The following is a 16,021-nucleotide window of genomic DNA, read 5'->3' as shown; positions in this document are numbered from 1 at the left end:
GTGGGTAGACAAGAAGCACGGGTAGTGGTGCACAACCACCAAAGGTGCAGAAATGAGTGTCATTTCTGAAGACAAAAGGAACAGTGTTGAATGAGTCCATTCAGAATATGGTACATTGAGCTTTGCAGAAAGTGACTGAACTGTGTACCTTACATGGTAGACTTTACGTCATATCCCAGCTGCCAACTGTTTTAATTGTCTTTGTGCTAGCATCCTCAGCAGAGACTGGCTGGGGAGTGGAAGTCATGGTTTAAGATCACTGGGAGGAGAGCATATTTGGGATAGTTAATAGATGGAGCACTGGACATGGAGTCAGAAATCCTGGGTTCTTCTCATTAGCCATGTGACTTTGGACAAACTAACTTATATGATCTCTGGCTTCCTCCTCTGTTCAGTGGGAATAATACCTGATCACTAGTACACAGCACAAGGTTGTTATGCTTATCAAATAAGATGACCTATATGAAATTGTAAGACATAAAAATATAAATAATTTATTAACAAAAGAACCAGTACCCTATTAGCAAGTGATTTCTGATCAAACAAAACATTATTTGCTCTGATTTAAGCACCTATCCTTCTACTAGTGAATGTCCTGCTGTAGATGATAGCTGTAGATAGGTAGTGAACTCAGGATTACCATATCCAATTAATCTGTGAATTTGCATACTGTTTCAAATAACAGGACAAATTCAATACTTGTTTCATAGAATAATAGATTATTTGAGGTAGAACTATAAAATCTAAATATCTAATTATGTAAAATATAAAATTTTATAGTTCTCTTTAAAAGTTCTATGCAATGGCAGAGATTCATTTTGAGAGTAGAATTATGACTAGCAGTAAGATGATATCATTTTTTTGTGTGGATACAGTTCTTTCTTAGAGATGGTTCTAAGGCTACAAGGTAGCATATTAGAGACACCAGTGCAATTTAATGCCGGTACCATAGGACCTCGTTTCTTACTACTGTCTTTTATTCTGACCCCTTTTTTTTTTTATCATTCTCAGAATGCTACTCAACTGAGTTCCCAGTTCAAATACCAATTTGAAGAAGCCAGGTGAATCATTGTGTGGAAGGTTGCATGTTCTAGATTTGTCTTATTTCCTCATGATATCTCATGCTGTTATCTTTATCCCCTAATTCTTAGTAATTGAAAAATTAGGAGGGGATAAAGATTTATTTTAGCTCAGGGTTTCAAAGTTTGTGGCTTTGTTGGTTACTCTGGACAAGATACAGCCCTCAAAGCTATACTCCCAGTGAATTTCTTCCTCCAGCTTGGCCCCACTTTCTATACTTTCCAGAATCTCCTGAAATATTGCACCAGCTAGAGACCAAGCCTTCAACACATGAGCCTTTTGGGGGCCACTTCATATCCAAACCATTACAGTGATCCTTGCTGGAATCAATTACTTCTTTGGGAGTTTCAAAATAGTTATTTCCTATATTATTTCTTACACATTTTGGCTAGTGTATTCTTAAATCTATAAATCTTTCTCTTATAGACTCCTATAGCTCCTTTATATGGGCTACAGTTACTTTAAGTGAAATGCTTTCTCCCTACCAACCTTTAGGATAGAGGGTATTAATTACCTTCAATGATGACGTTATTTTTCTTTCTCTCTTTGAGTATTATTATAGACTGACTAGTTTATGTTTTTTCAATATGTAACAATCAGTTGCAATAATTCTTTCTGGCGTATATATTTCTCACATTTGCTGAAAGGGAGCCTCTTTGTGATATATCTGTGTATTTTTGATAGATCTCCATTAGTCAATGAATGGTTCTTTGTTCTCTATTACAAGATGATATCTCAGGGTCATCTTATACTTCTCCTACCCAAGACTTTTAAAGATTCTTACAATGGTATCTTCAGCTCTTCTTGGATAGAAACAAGCCATACCAGGTCCTCTCTTTGCCTCATTCATTCATTCAACCAACCAGTACTTACTGAGTGTCTACTGTGAATCAGAACCCTATGAGTGTTATCAAAATGTATCTGATGCATACAGCACTCTGGGGGAGCTTGAAATCTAATAGTATAGGATATAGGGTCTTGCTTTTTGTCCAGGCTAGCCAGAACCACAATCTTCCCAATGTTCCCAGCATTGCTGGGATGACAGGTACACACATTAACATGCCCAGTTTTTTCCATAGAGATGAAGTCTTGCTAACTTTTTTGCCCAGTCTGGCGTGAAATCAGGATCCTCCTGATCTTAATCTTCCTGTGTATCTGGGATGACAGGTATGTACCACCACACTCAGCTATTGGTTGAGATGAGGGCCTCACTGACATTTTGCCCAGCTGGTCTCAAACCACAATCCTCCCAGTCTCTGCCTCCCAAGTAGCTAGGATTGTTATTTGATTTTCAAATCAGGATAATAATGTGACTGAAGATGTGTGTCAGAAAGTCTTAAGTAGAAGCCTTTTCTCATGTGGGCCATGATAAGAGGAAATTTATTCCAACAGCTGGTAGGTTGGATGAAGAGTAAGCTGGCCAGCAGTGGATATAATGACTTAAGTACAAGGGTACTAGCTGCTTCTGTGATTTGTGACTTACACACAAGAGCAGATTACCAAAACAGTTTTACTGCCACGTCATAGTAATGGTTGGTTCAAACGCCCATAAGCATGAGAAATTCCATGCACCTCAGATAGCTATCTCCCAAGCGTAAAACTTGTTTCTTCTGCGTTATTTCTCCAGATTGTGATAAGAGTTGTGCCTCCAAGTATTACTTACCTGCTCAGTGTTAGTTGATGAGCTAACAGCAGAAAAGCAAAATGACCCGAACCACCAAAATGCTGCTGAAAATCCAAGCCTAGCCGGTCACACTGAAAGGAAACTTTATATTCTTATTCTGAGGCCACTTACTCTGTTGTTTTCAATACTTACTAGAATGTTAGTTGTCTAGTTCTCAGCTTAGTTCAGCACAGAATATGTGTAAGTGGAAAAAGCTATTAGGGTGTGTCAATGGCAAGAATCGCCAGGAATCTTAACTCTTCCATCTTGAATATAGTAGAGGGCATAAACTGTCAAATCGGAAATAAAAATTCCAGAATCATTTGGTTTAAAAACATTCTGTGTAAAGAAAAGCAGCCCCTATAATACTTACAAGTATAATTGCATTATAACTGATGTTTATATTTTGACAGTCATGCATAGAACAGATTCTGTTTGGGGATATGAAATATCTCAGACTTCCATCCAAATTAGAGGAAATAAAATTTGAAGAAAAATTGTTGGCACTTCAAGAGGCAAATTGCTCCATCCTTCTCTCCTTTGACAATTGACTGTTGAATTAGGTATGTTTTGGAATTTCTGAGAGACCAGCTTTGGGGTTTGACCAATTAAAAAGCTCTTTTATTTTCCCTTGACTCCTTTGTGATTTGAACTTTCCTGTCCTGTTTTGTGTTGCTCAACTGTTGTTCCCTACTATGACTTGGAGAATTCTGTTTCTCACTATTGTCTGGAATGTGATCAATTTTCTCCATGTCATGACTCAACTGGGTCTTCTATTCTCTGGGTTAAATTTTCATAGAGATCTGATAAAATTAAACATAATCACTTTAAATTAAAATATGTAATAGAATTAACAGCCTATAGGGATTTTCTTGTTTGCAAATTTTAGACAATCTCAATCCATTTCTTAAGCTGAAGGAACCTTAGGAGACTTTGGTCAAAGCAATCCTTTCTTTTGAATGTTACCATTTATAGCTTACCTCTCAGACTGACCACCCAACCCAGGTGTTTATCAACACTGGCCTCAGATCTTTGCTTTGCACAAGAACATTAGCTCTTCTTCATGACTGAGAACTACTAAAATAGATTATGAGTTTTCACTCAACTCATTCATTTGTTTACTCAACACATAGTTTTCTGATTGGGGATACAATTTTGAACAAGAAAGATACAGTTCCTGCTCTTACAGAATTTACATTTTGGTGAGATATGGACTAAAAATAAGCAAGCAGCAAATAAACAAGATTTTAAAAATTACTATGTAAAGTAAATGTAATTATAAGTTGTAGTAAATATTGGGAAGAAAATAAGGTAAGAGAGAAAGAGAGAGAGAAATAGAAGATATTTATTTTAGATAAGATGATCGGGAAAATAAATAACACTTCAACTGAGACTTGAAAGATATAAAGGTACTGACCATGTGAAAAAGATTAGGATGAAAACTATAGGTGGAGGGACCAGCTTGTCCAAGATAGGAAGGATTTCATTCAAGGGACTGAAATTGAAAGAAGAAGACTACAGCCAGAGTGTGGTAGCAAGGGCAAGAACAGCCTAGGCAGTGTTTGGAATGATGGACAGTGAAGACCAGACAAAGCAGGTCCCTGAAGATTCACTTGCCCAAGGAGAAACATGTCTGCAATACACTGGTTGAGCTGAGGTCAGATTTTTTCATATAAATAAATTTTGAGCATAGCATCTAATACCTATCAGTGTATTGTCTTACTACACAAGAGCAAACATGTAATAATGGGAAAATTTTTGTAGAATTTTGTCTTCTTTGGGTAGAACATTATTTAAGAATCCTTTTACAGCTAGCTTTTTGGCTTAGGAGATAATAATAGTTCATTTTTTCACTCTGACTCTAAAATAAAGAGCAAAAAATGGCAGATTTAGTTTTCTTAACCTGTCCCTTATGTATAAGATGGATAGGAATGAAGCCATCAAGGAGGAAAAAGCTGTGTATTTGGAGTGTTTTCTGGTTCACTGAGTTGTTGTTGTTGTTTTTTTTTTTTTTTATTCATATGTGCATACAATGTTTGGGTCATTACTCCCCCCTCCCCCAGCCCCCTACCTTACCACCCACCCCATCCCTTCCTCTCCCCCCGACCCCCTCAATTCCCGGCAGAAACTATTTTGCTCTTATCTCTAATTTTGTTGAAGAGAGAGTATACACAATAATAGGAAAGAACAAGGGTTTTTGCTAGTTGAGATAAGGATAGCTATACAGGGAGTTGACTCACATTGATTTCCTGTGCGTGTGTGTTACCTTCTAGGTTAATTCTTTTTGATCTAACCTTCTCTCTAGTTCCTGGTCCCCTTCTCCTATTGGCCTCAGTTGCTTTTAAGGTATCTGCTTTAGTTTCCCTGTGTTGAGGGCAACAAATGCTAGCTAATTTTTTAGGTGTCTTACCTATCCTCACCCCTCCCTTGTGTGCTCTCGCTTTTATCTTGTGATCAAAGTCCAATCCCCTTGTTGTGTTTGCCCTTGATCTAATGTCCACATATGAGGGAGAACATATGATTTTTGGTCTTTTGGGCCAGGCTAACCTCACTCAGAATGATGTTCTCCAATTCCATCCATTTACCAGCGAATGATAACATTTCGTTCTTCTTCATGGCTGTATAAAATTCCATTGTGTATAGATACCACATTTTCTTGATCCATTCATCAGTAGTGGGGCATCTTGGCTGTTTCCATAACTTGGCTATTGTGAATAGTGCTGCAATAAACATGGGTGTGCAGGTGCCTCTGGAGTAACCTGTGACAGAGACTTTTGGGTATATCCCCAAGAATAGTATTGCTGGATCAAATGGTAGATCAATGTTTAGCTTTCTAAGTAGCCTCCAAATTTTTTTCCAGAGTGGTTGTACTAGTTTACATTCCCACCAGCAGTGTAAGAGGGTTCCTTTTTCCCCGCATCCTCACCAACACCTGTTGTTAGTGGTGTTGCTAATGATGGCTATTCTAACAGGGGTGAAGTGGACTCTTATTGTGGTTTTAATTTGCATTTCCTTTATTGCTAGAGATGGTGAGCATTTTTTCATGTGTTTTTTGGCCATTTGAATTTCTTCTTTTGAGAAAGTTCTGTTTAGTTCACATGCCCATTTCTTTATTGGTTCATTAGTTTTGGGAGAATTTAGTTTTTAAGTCCCCTATATATTCGGGTTATCAGTCCTTTGTCTGATGTGTAGCTGGCAAATATTTTGTCCCACTCTGTGGGTGTTCTCTTCAGTTTAGAGACCATTTCTATTGTTAACCAGAAGCTTTTTAGTTTTATGAAGTCCCATTCATCTATGCTATCTCTTAGTTGCTCTGCTGCTGGGGTTCCATTGAGAAAGTTCTTACCTGTACCTACTAATTCTAGAGTATTTCCTACTCTTTCCTGTATCAACTTTAGAGTTTGTGGTCTGATATTAAGATCTTTGATCCCTTTTGAGTTAATATTGGTATAGGGTGATACATATGGATCTAGTTTCAGTTTTTTGGAGACGGCTAACCAGTTTTCCCAGCAGTTTTTGTTGAAGAGGCTGCTATTTCTCCATCGTATTTTTTTAAAACCTTTGTCAAAGACAAGTTGGTTATAGTTGTGTGGCTTCATATCTGGGTCTTCTATTCTGTTCCACTGGAGTTCATGTCTGTTTTTGTGCCAGTACCATGCTGTTTTTATCATTATTGCTTTGTAATATAGTTTGAAGTCGGGTATTGTGATACCTCCAGCATTGTTCTTTTGACTGAGTATTGCCTTGGCTATTCGTGACCTCTTATGTTTCCATATAAATTTAACGGTAGATTTTTCAATCTCTTTTTGAATGTCATTGGAATTTTGATGGGAATTGCATTAAACATGTAGATTACTCTTGGGAGTATAGACATTTTTACTCTGTTGATTCTACCAATCCATGAGCATGGGAGATCTCTCCACTTTCTATAGTCTTCCTCAATCTCTTTCTTCAGAAGTGTATAGTTTTCCTTGTAGAGGTCATTCACATCTTTTGTTAGGTTTACACCTAGGTATTTGATTTTTTTGAGGCTATTGTAAATGGAATTGTTTTCATACATTCTTTTTCAGTTTGCTCATTGTTAGTGTATAGAAATGCTAATGATTTTTCTATGTTGATTTTATATCCTGCTACCTTGCTATAGCTATTGATGATGTCTAGAAGCTTCTGAGTAGAGTTTTTTGGGTCTTTAAGGTATAGGATCATGTCGTCTGCAAATAGGGATATTTTGACAGTTTCTTTACCTATTTGTATTCCTTTTATTCCTTCTTCTTGCCTAATTGCTCTGGCTAGGAATTCCAGTACTATGTTGAATAGGAGTGGAGATAGTGGGCATCCTTGTCTGGTTCCTGATTTTAGAGGGAATGGTTTCAGTTTTTCTCCATGAAATGGTGTTGGATCTTATCAAAGGCTTTTTCTGCATCTATTGAGATGATCAAGTGGTTTTGTCTTTGCTTCTGTTAATGTTTGTTTATTACGTTTATTGATTTTCATATGTTGAATCACCCCTGCATCCCTGGGATGAAGCCTACTTGGTCGTGGTGAATAATCTTTTTGATGTGTTGTTGAATTCAGTTTGCCATTATTTTGTTGAGGATTTTGCGTCAATGTTCATTAAGGAGATTGGCCTCTAGTTCTCCTTTTTGGAGGTGTCTTTGCCTGGTTTTGGGATAAGTGTAATACTGGCTTCATAAAATGTGTTTGGCAGTTTTCCTTCCCTTTCTATTTTGTGGAACAGTTTAAGGAGGGTTGGTATCAGTTCTTCTTTAAAGGTCTGATAGAATTCAGCAGAGAATCCATCAGGTCCTGGACTTTTCTTTTTGGGGAGACTCTTGATTGCTGCTTCAATTTCATTTTGTGTTATAGATCTATTCAGATGATTAATTTCCTCTTGGTTCAGTTTTGGATGATCATATGTATCTAGAAATCTGTCCATTTCTTTAAGATTTTCAAATTCATTTGAATATAGGTTCTTGAAGTAGTCTCTGATGATTTCCTGGACTTCCATGGTGTTGTTGTTATCTCCCCTTTTGCATTCCTGATTCTACTAATTTGGATTTTTTCTCTCCTCATTTTAGTCAAGTTTGCCAGGGGTCTGTCGATCTTGTTTATTTTTTCAAAGAACCAACTTTTTGTTTCACTAATTCTTTGTATGGTTTTTTTGGTTTTTATTTTGTTGATTTCAGCTCTTATTTTTATTATTTCTCTTCTACTATTTGTTTTGGGATTTTCTTGTTCTTGTTTTCTAGGAGTTTGAGATGTATCATTAGGTCACTGATTTGGGGGTCTTTCAGTCTTTTTAATATATGCACTCATGGCTATAAACTTTCCTCTCAAGACTGCCTTAGCTGTGTCCCATAGGTTCCGGTAGGTTGTGTTTTCATTTTCATTGAGTTCCAGGAACTTTTTAATTTCCTCTTTTATTTCATCAATGACCCATTGTTCATTAGGTAATGAACATTTTCCAGCTGTTTGCATGTTTTTTGTCTTTACTTTTGTTGTTGAGTTCTAGTTTTATTGCATTGTGATCAGATAGTATGCACGGTATAATTTCTCTTTTCTTATATTTGCTGAGACTTGCTTTGTGCCCTAGGATATGATCTATTTTGGAGAAGGTTCCATGGGCTGCTGAGAAGAATGTATATTGTGTAGAAGTTGGATGAAATGTTCTGTAGACATCAAGTAGGTCCATTTGTTCTATTGTATATTTTAGATCTTGGATTTCTTTATTGACTTTTTTGTTTGGATGACCTATATATTGATGATAATGTGGTGTTAAAGTCTCCCACAACCACTGTGGGAGACCTATATGTGAAAGACCTATATGCTTTTAGGTCTTTCAGGGTATGTTTGATGAAATTGGGTGCTTTGACATTGGGTGCGTATAGGTTGATAATTGTTATTACTTTTGGTCTATTTCCTCTTTTTTTAGTATGGAATGTCCTTCTTTATCTCATTTGATCAATGTAGGTTTGAAGTCTACTTTGTCAGAGATAAGTATTGCTACTCCTGCCTGTTTTCGGGGCCCATTGGCTTGGTAAATCTTCTTCTAGCCTTTCATCTTAAGCCTATGCTTATTTCTGTCGGTGAGATGGGTCTCCTGTAAGCAACAAATTGTTGGATCTTCCTTTTTAATCCATTTTGTCAAACTGTGCCTTTTGATGGGTGAATTAAGTCCATTAACATTAAGTGTTAGTACTGATAGGTATGTTTTGATTCCTGTCATTTAGTTGTCTTAGTTGTTTTAAGGTTTAATGTGTGTACCTAAGTTGAGGTTACTCTGTACTTTCTTGGTTTTTCTTTTCCTGTAGTTTGGTGCTGGCTGCCCTTTCATGGTTATGTTTGGTTTCACTTTCTGTGTGCAGAATCCCTTGAAGAATCTTTTGTAGTGGTGGCTTTGTGGTGACATATTGTTCTAATTTGATCTGGTCTGTTTGGTGTCCTGGAGGCCTCTTGCATCTGTATGGGAATATCTTTCTCTAGATTTGGGAAATTTTCTGTTATTATTTTGTTGAATATATTATGCATTCCCTTTGCTTGCACCTCTTCTCCTTCTTCAATGCCCATGATTCTCAGGTTTGGTCTTTTGATGGAGTAGGTAAATTCTTGCATTTTCTTTTCACAGGTCTTGAGTTGTTTAACTAATAGTTCTTTGGTTTTCCTTTATTACCATTTCATCTTCGAGTTCTAAGATTCTGTCTTCTGTTTTTTCTATTCTGCTGGATTGGACCCCTGTTTTGTTTTGCAATTCTGTTTCATTCTTTTTTCTGAGGTTTTCCACTTCCTGGGTTGTTTCCTTTTTAATATTGTCTATTTTTGTCCTGAGTTCATTTATCTCTTTATTAATCGTGTTCTTTGTTTCACTTTGGTGTTTATACAGTGCTTCTATGGTTTCCTTTATTTCTTCTTTTGCTTTTCCAAATTCTCTATTTTTGTTGTGTTTGAATTTTTTGAGTGTCTCCTGTACATTTTGGTTGACCCTATCCAGTATCATCTCTATAAAATTCTCATTGAGTACCTTAGTATTTCTTCTTTTAGATTATTCTTGTGGGTTTCATTGGGTTCTTTGGCATAGTTTATCTTCATTTTGCTGGAGTCTGGATCTGAGTGTCTGTTTTCTTCATTTCCCTCTGGTTCCTGTACTAATTTTTTGCTATAGGGAAACTGGCTTCCATTTTTTTCTGTCTTCCTGCCATTGCCCTTGGTGTTGTTATTGTCCCTGTACTGTGTGCAATTAAGTATTTTCTAGCTTGTAATAATAGCACTGGTGATATTTAGAATGGAAGGGTGAGAGGCGATGGAAAGCAAAGAAGTTAAAGGAAAAGGGAAAAACAAATAAACAAGTAGAAAAAAACAAAGAAACAAACAGAAAAAGTTTCAAAGATATAAACAGGGAGAGACAGTGTACTAATCAACCATGAACAGAAAATGCCTTAGAGAGACAGAGAGAGGATTGAAAATAAAAAATAAAAATAAATAAAAATAAAAATAAATAAATGAAAAAATATATATATATAAAATCTCCAAGTTCAAATGCAATAAAGTTTCAGTCTTAATAATTTTGGTGTTCGTCCCTCAGCCTCCAATCCTGGAAGTGGTGCCTCTGAAGTAGTTCTGTGGTTGTCTCATCAAAGGGGAAACAGACTGGAAAAACCAAAATAAAACAGAACCTCACAAAACAAAAAAAACCTCACAAAGTGTCCCATGTTCAAATGCAATACAGTTTCAGTAAGTTTTTCAGCATGCAGGTGTAGTTCAGTTGTTTTCTCATCAAAGGTAGGGAGACAGAAAAAAAAAAGTCTGGAGTCAGGTCTGTGAGTGGCTATCCGTGGCTGTGTCTTGCCTGCCTGCTGCTGTCAGCCTGCTGTTGCTGGAGGCGTTATTTATGCAGATCTCAGGGGTGACCTTAACACTCACCTGGCCCCACAGGCTTTGTTTACTTAAGAGTTCTCCTGTGCGCAAGCTGCTGCTACAAGCTTTCCCATTTCCAAGCACACTGGGGAAGGTGACACTGCACCCACTTTCTCAGGCCTGCGTGTTTATTTACAGCTCACATGGGAAGTGGGTCTTCCCCCACTCCTGTGGAGTTTTCCTCCCACCGCTGCTTTTACAAACTTTCCTGCTCCTGGTTGCTTGGTGTGTGCCCCTGTTCCTGCCTTCTCTTGCCCTGCTTGTTTATTTACAGTTCCATGAGGGATTCCCCTCCCCCCTTTTCAGCGCTCAGGGTGCCCCACCCTCTTTGCTACGTGTCTTTTTTGTTGTTATTGCTTATTACTCAGTTTCTCTTTTTTCCCTGGGTGGGGGTCAGTCTGTCCAGGGGGCTATGCTGATCTGGCCCAGGGTTGTCTGTGGGAGTACCATGTGCCACTCAGCTCACCTTGTGGTCTGCGTCTTCCCAAGCAGTCTTGGCGCCAGCATCTGGCGGTGCGGGGGGGCCTCCTGATTTCTCTGTTTAATGTGAAGTGGAGATGCTATGTGCAGGCTGGAGGTGTGGAGGAGTCAAAGTTTGCCTCTTCTCAGTGGTTTTTCCTGTAAGTTGTATCTCCAGCATCTCTCCAAGATTTTACTTTAGGAGGCACGCTTTCTGCTTCCTCCCTCTAGCTACCATCTTGGAATCAAGTTTTGTTGTTATTCTTTTGTTTTGTCACCTCTGAAACTGATAGATTAGGTCTGGAGAAACTTTTCAGGAAAACCTAAGCAACACATTAAGTTTTACAAGCTATAAGCAGCAGTGGTGTTCTGTCTATGTAGTTATATAGACAATACAAATGTATGGGAGTCACCATTGTAGAATTGTGTGAGAGAGAGTGTGTGTGTGTGTGTGTGTGTGTGTGTGTGTGTCTTTGTCATAGATCTACCAGAAAAATATCTCTAGTTGTTCCTTTTAATAGCTGGTGAACTTGTAGAAAGGAGAGAATTATTGGATATGTTTTTGAGTTTTACTTTAAGTCTTAGGATTTTATTTTTTGAGGGTATCATTGCAACATCAATTTATGAAAAAAACTTTAAGATTTTGTGTAAGAACATTACATTTTGGGTTTTGTGAGCACTATCGTGACAACTGATCTCCACAGTCATCAAACTTGCTTGGTTTATTCTCTGGATCTTCTTGTCTGCCTTTATCCTCCTCATCTCTTTTTCTTCCTGTTGGGTTCTCCTCTCCAGCTGACACATAAACTAGATCCTGAGGCTCTGTGCCCTCCTGCAGTGGTGGGTACCATGGGAAATTGTAGCTTTACATGGTCTCTTCTTGCCTGAGAATCAGACCCTTAAGGAGCTGGACCAAGATGAGTCTTAGAAATAGAGGAAAGTAATGAACACCCAAGACATAGGGGTACATTCACAGGCTCTCCCCACCCCTTCCATGCAAATAGGTTTTCATGCATGGTTTTTCTTAAAATTATCTTATAGGTTAATGCATTTTAGTTTTAAGTGAAGAATACTGAACTTAATGAAGTTGGAGGTATTCTACACTAAGTTATTAATGCCTGTGACTATTGAGTATGAATTTGTATATCAGATGTTTTTCCAGTTCAATAGCTAATGAGAGTCAGCATTGGGGAATGGAGAAGGGTAGTAGGGAAATTTTGTATGGAGGCTATTATTGCATATGGCTTTGAGAATTGCTGGAATGTTTTTGTTCAACAACTAGGGTCCTTAATTTATTCATAGTAAGTATCCTCTCTTTCATTAGAATTTCCCAATTAAACTCAAGTATATGCTTTCACCTTATGACTTTTAATAAGGTGATTAATAGCCAATATAGTGAAAAGCAAAGGGTTTTTTCTAAAAAATATTTTTGGAATTTCCTACAAATATGACTTTAAAATATCTATTATAAGTTTCAAAATGGCTCTTTTGATTTTCTTTCTTTTCTTTATCTTGAAATATTTCTTATTTTATCAGCAGATAACATTTCAAAATAATATCTAGATAAAATATATTTTCTCCCTTTTAAATACTTTTATATTCTCATCTGTTTTTATGGCATGTTACTGCATGCCTCTAGAGGCATACAGCATTTTTATTTCCAAGTAAATTTAGATTAGTTACAGTCTCCAGCTGTTTTAGATATAGGATCATTTCCTGTTGGTACTGTTTCCAGGACAATTCTTTTTTCTCCTCACAAAAATGAAAAATGTAATTTAACAAAGACATCCTATAATTGCCTTCGTATCTACCAAGGTATCTGGCAATCTAAATACTTTATATTATTTTAAACATCTGTCTACATAATGTCTAGTGATTGTCCAGAGCTATATCATCTTTGGGAAAGGCAGCTGCTGCCATTTTTATTTAATTTATAGGGAACCAATGAAAATGCTTTCTTAATATAGAGTCTTCCATCACTGTATTGTAAATGAGATTTCTGAAATATAAGAATAACTTACCTTTTGGTGCTTGCAATTAATTTCTTTTTTTTCACATTAGGAAAGACCATTATTTTAAAATCAGTATTGAAACATTCTGTTAGTAGTAAGCTTTTGTGTTATAAATACATATATATGCATGTGTATATATGTATATGTAGAGAGAAAGAGATCGTGATACAGAATGGTGGCAATGCTCTCTGATCATGTAGCACTGGGTTCAGGCTAGAATCACATTTTAGCTGTTAAATTTTCTCAATGTCATTTGTCTGTAGGGCATTTTCATTTGTCATAGAAATGTAAAGGCTTTTTTTGTGGGGAAATCTTTCTGCTGTTTTGAGCAGTCAGTTGATATTTTATTACTTTTTTAGGTCATGAATATAGAAAACTGGCAGCTTCTACCAAAGCTTTTTATTTTGGGATGATACTGAATTTTTCTTCTAGAGAAATCTATTCATAAACTCTATTTATTGTTCCTGACTCTTGTAGCCTAAAATGAAGTGTTTAACTTTTAATAGCTTGTATCAATTTAGGCTCAGCTGAATGCCAGGAACAACAGACACCCAGGCTTACCGTAGTGTATCTAAATGAGAAAGTTTACCTTTCCCTGGGAAATAATCAAAATATGCACTTTTGGAATACTAAGCATATGAAAGGGGAATGATTATTGTTCCCTAGTGACATACTGTTATGATTGACAGGAAAAACCAACATGTGTGCCACCTGAGACATCTTGTTCAGGAACTTTCTGGAACGCAGTAAATTGGTGTTGGCACAAACACAAAAAAATAAAATGACTTGATTCAGCACTTTTCAATTCTAAATCCCCAAACACTAAAAGAAAGAGGTAAATATTCATCAAATGATCAAAATTTATATTGATTTTTACTCTACATTAGCAACTCAAAGTCAAGATTCTTGACAGAGTTGATGTCGGTTTGAGTGATTCTCTTTGAAATGAGGAAATAGGCACTGAGCTGAGTGTTACCATGCATTCCCGAACATACGCCCTGATTATTAGAACCCTAGGAAGCTAAATTTTTAAAAGAGCAGTATAAAGGCATACTTGTTTGGCTCTGTTTTGATAACTAAATGGTTATTATTAGTATGTAAAGTAATTCTTGTTGTTCCTGCATCATTACGTTTTTTCCATCTCCATCTAAGGACAACTGTTTGACAGAATTTCAAGAGAGCTGGAGAGCTGTTGCAGTCACAGAGTTAATAGCAGCATTTGCCAGCATCATTGTACGTAGGAAGGATCTGCCAGTCCTGCGGGGCAAGAGAACTGTGAGTGTATCTTCACAGTATACATTTTTAATTTTTAGATTCTGCCAGAAATTAAGTAAGAATTTTCTATCCTGGAACTTGGAAGACAAGAATAAGGAATTGCTATGGAATATAAGCACAGACTTGACGCCTGTGCCACTGTGCTCATTTGTGAAGGAAACAGTAATGGAGAAGCATCAGAAATTCTGATCATGTCCTTCAGTCCACATGACACTTTCTCCCCACCCTAACTCATGGCATAAAATGCTGAGGTTTAATGAGTTTAACATTCCGAAAAGGAGAGAGGGAGAGGCGGATGAAGAGCTCCACAAATGCAATTGTTTGATGTATTTGTTTTTTACATTTAAGTGAAGGTGTTTTTGTTGTAATTTTAATAAACATCTCATCTGTCATTAAAATAGAGGAAGAGGACATTTATACAAACAGATGCATAAGAAGTAATGAAAATAGCATTAATATTAATTTATCTGGTTTGTTTAAATGCTTACCATTTAACAGTTATCATTAAGGAGACAGTTTAAAATTAAATTTCCTGCACATAGTAGTAACTATTTTTAATGGTTTGTAAACAGTAAGTCCATAAAAGTAGAAATGGCCTTTTAAAGGTATAAGTATAATTCTGTTGAGAAATCAATTACCTTTTGCACACAGACATGAGAACTACAAATAACCCTTGAGAACCTACTTCTAGGTTCTCTGGAGCTGCCAGTAGGATGATAGTTTTGTTTACTAATGTACAGAGATTACTATGTGCAATGATCTTTGCTGAGTAATCATATTGAAACAGTTCTGAGAATCCTTGTTAAATTTTTGATATATATATCTAATTTTTAAAAAGAGAAATATATTTTAATACTTTTATAATTCCCTTTCCCAACAATTAAAAAGAACATTCTAATAAATTTACTAATTGTTTCCTTGGCAACATTTTTTGAAGGGCATAATTAGTCTTATCCTTGAATAACTATTTGTGCTCCTCTGAATACCATAATTTTCTGTGATTCTAGATTATATGTTTGCTGAGGGTAGATATGGTATTTAACCCACATTTGTATCTTGTATATCTTTCATGTAAGAGACATGTAAGATGTATTTGTTGAATGACTAAATGAAGGCCCTTAATCAACTTGACTCCAAAGAAATATATTGCTCCTTTAGTCCTGACTCCGCAGAAGGAAGCTTTGACACCCCACTCAATTGTGCATGCAGGTCTGCCAGGATGGCATAAGATTCTCATCCATTGTAATGGTAAATGTTATTTGTATTTAGCCAGAATGTAGCTAATCATGGATGTGTGAATTAGTGACCGTAGGGAGTTCATTTCTGGACAAAGAAAATAAACTTTGAATTTCCTTCTAATTCAATCCCAAAGGCGAATTATTTTAGGAAATTAGGACCTGCCAACAATGACAAGAAAAGTAAAAATGCAAAAAATAATAATAATAATAACTAGATCTTAGGGGAAAACAACATAAAGGTGAGAACTCTAAGTCTTGGAATAAGTAAAGGGAACACTTCCAAACAAAGAAGTAAGGATTTCCAAGATTCTAATCAATTCTGGAAGTTCTTGGCAGTACCTGTGGGGGTCCTGAGACTTGAATATATTTCTAGTAAAAGAAAG

General features: G+C 36.6%; 1 protein-coding gene across 5 annotated transcripts in view; it reads left to right on the top strand.

Moving 5' to 3' along the window:
* Akap6 (A-kinase anchoring protein 6) overlaps window positions 1-16,021 on the top strand; it is a 515,042-nt gene that overhangs the window by 340,305 nt on the left and 158,716 nt on the right. For 3 of the 5 annotated variants that reach the window (XM_074068188.1, XM_074068190.1, XM_074068189.1), the window contains exon 8: window positions 14,278-14,400. The exons of the other annotated variants lie outside the window; for them this stretch is intronic. In XM_074068188.1, coding sequence (XP_073924289.1) covers window positions 14,278-14,400 — 123 coding nt within the window. The remainder of the gene's footprint in view (window positions 1-14,277; window positions 14,401-16,021) is intronic. 5 annotated transcript variants of the gene reach the window in all.

This window comes from Castor canadensis, chromosome 3, assembly GCF_047511655.1.
Source record: "Castor canadensis chromosome 3, mCasCan1.hap1v2, whole genome shotgun sequence".
NCBI lineage: Eukaryota > Metazoa > Chordata > Mammalia > Rodentia > Castoridae > Castor > Castor canadensis.
This window is presented reverse-complemented; position numbering and strand designations above follow the sequence as displayed.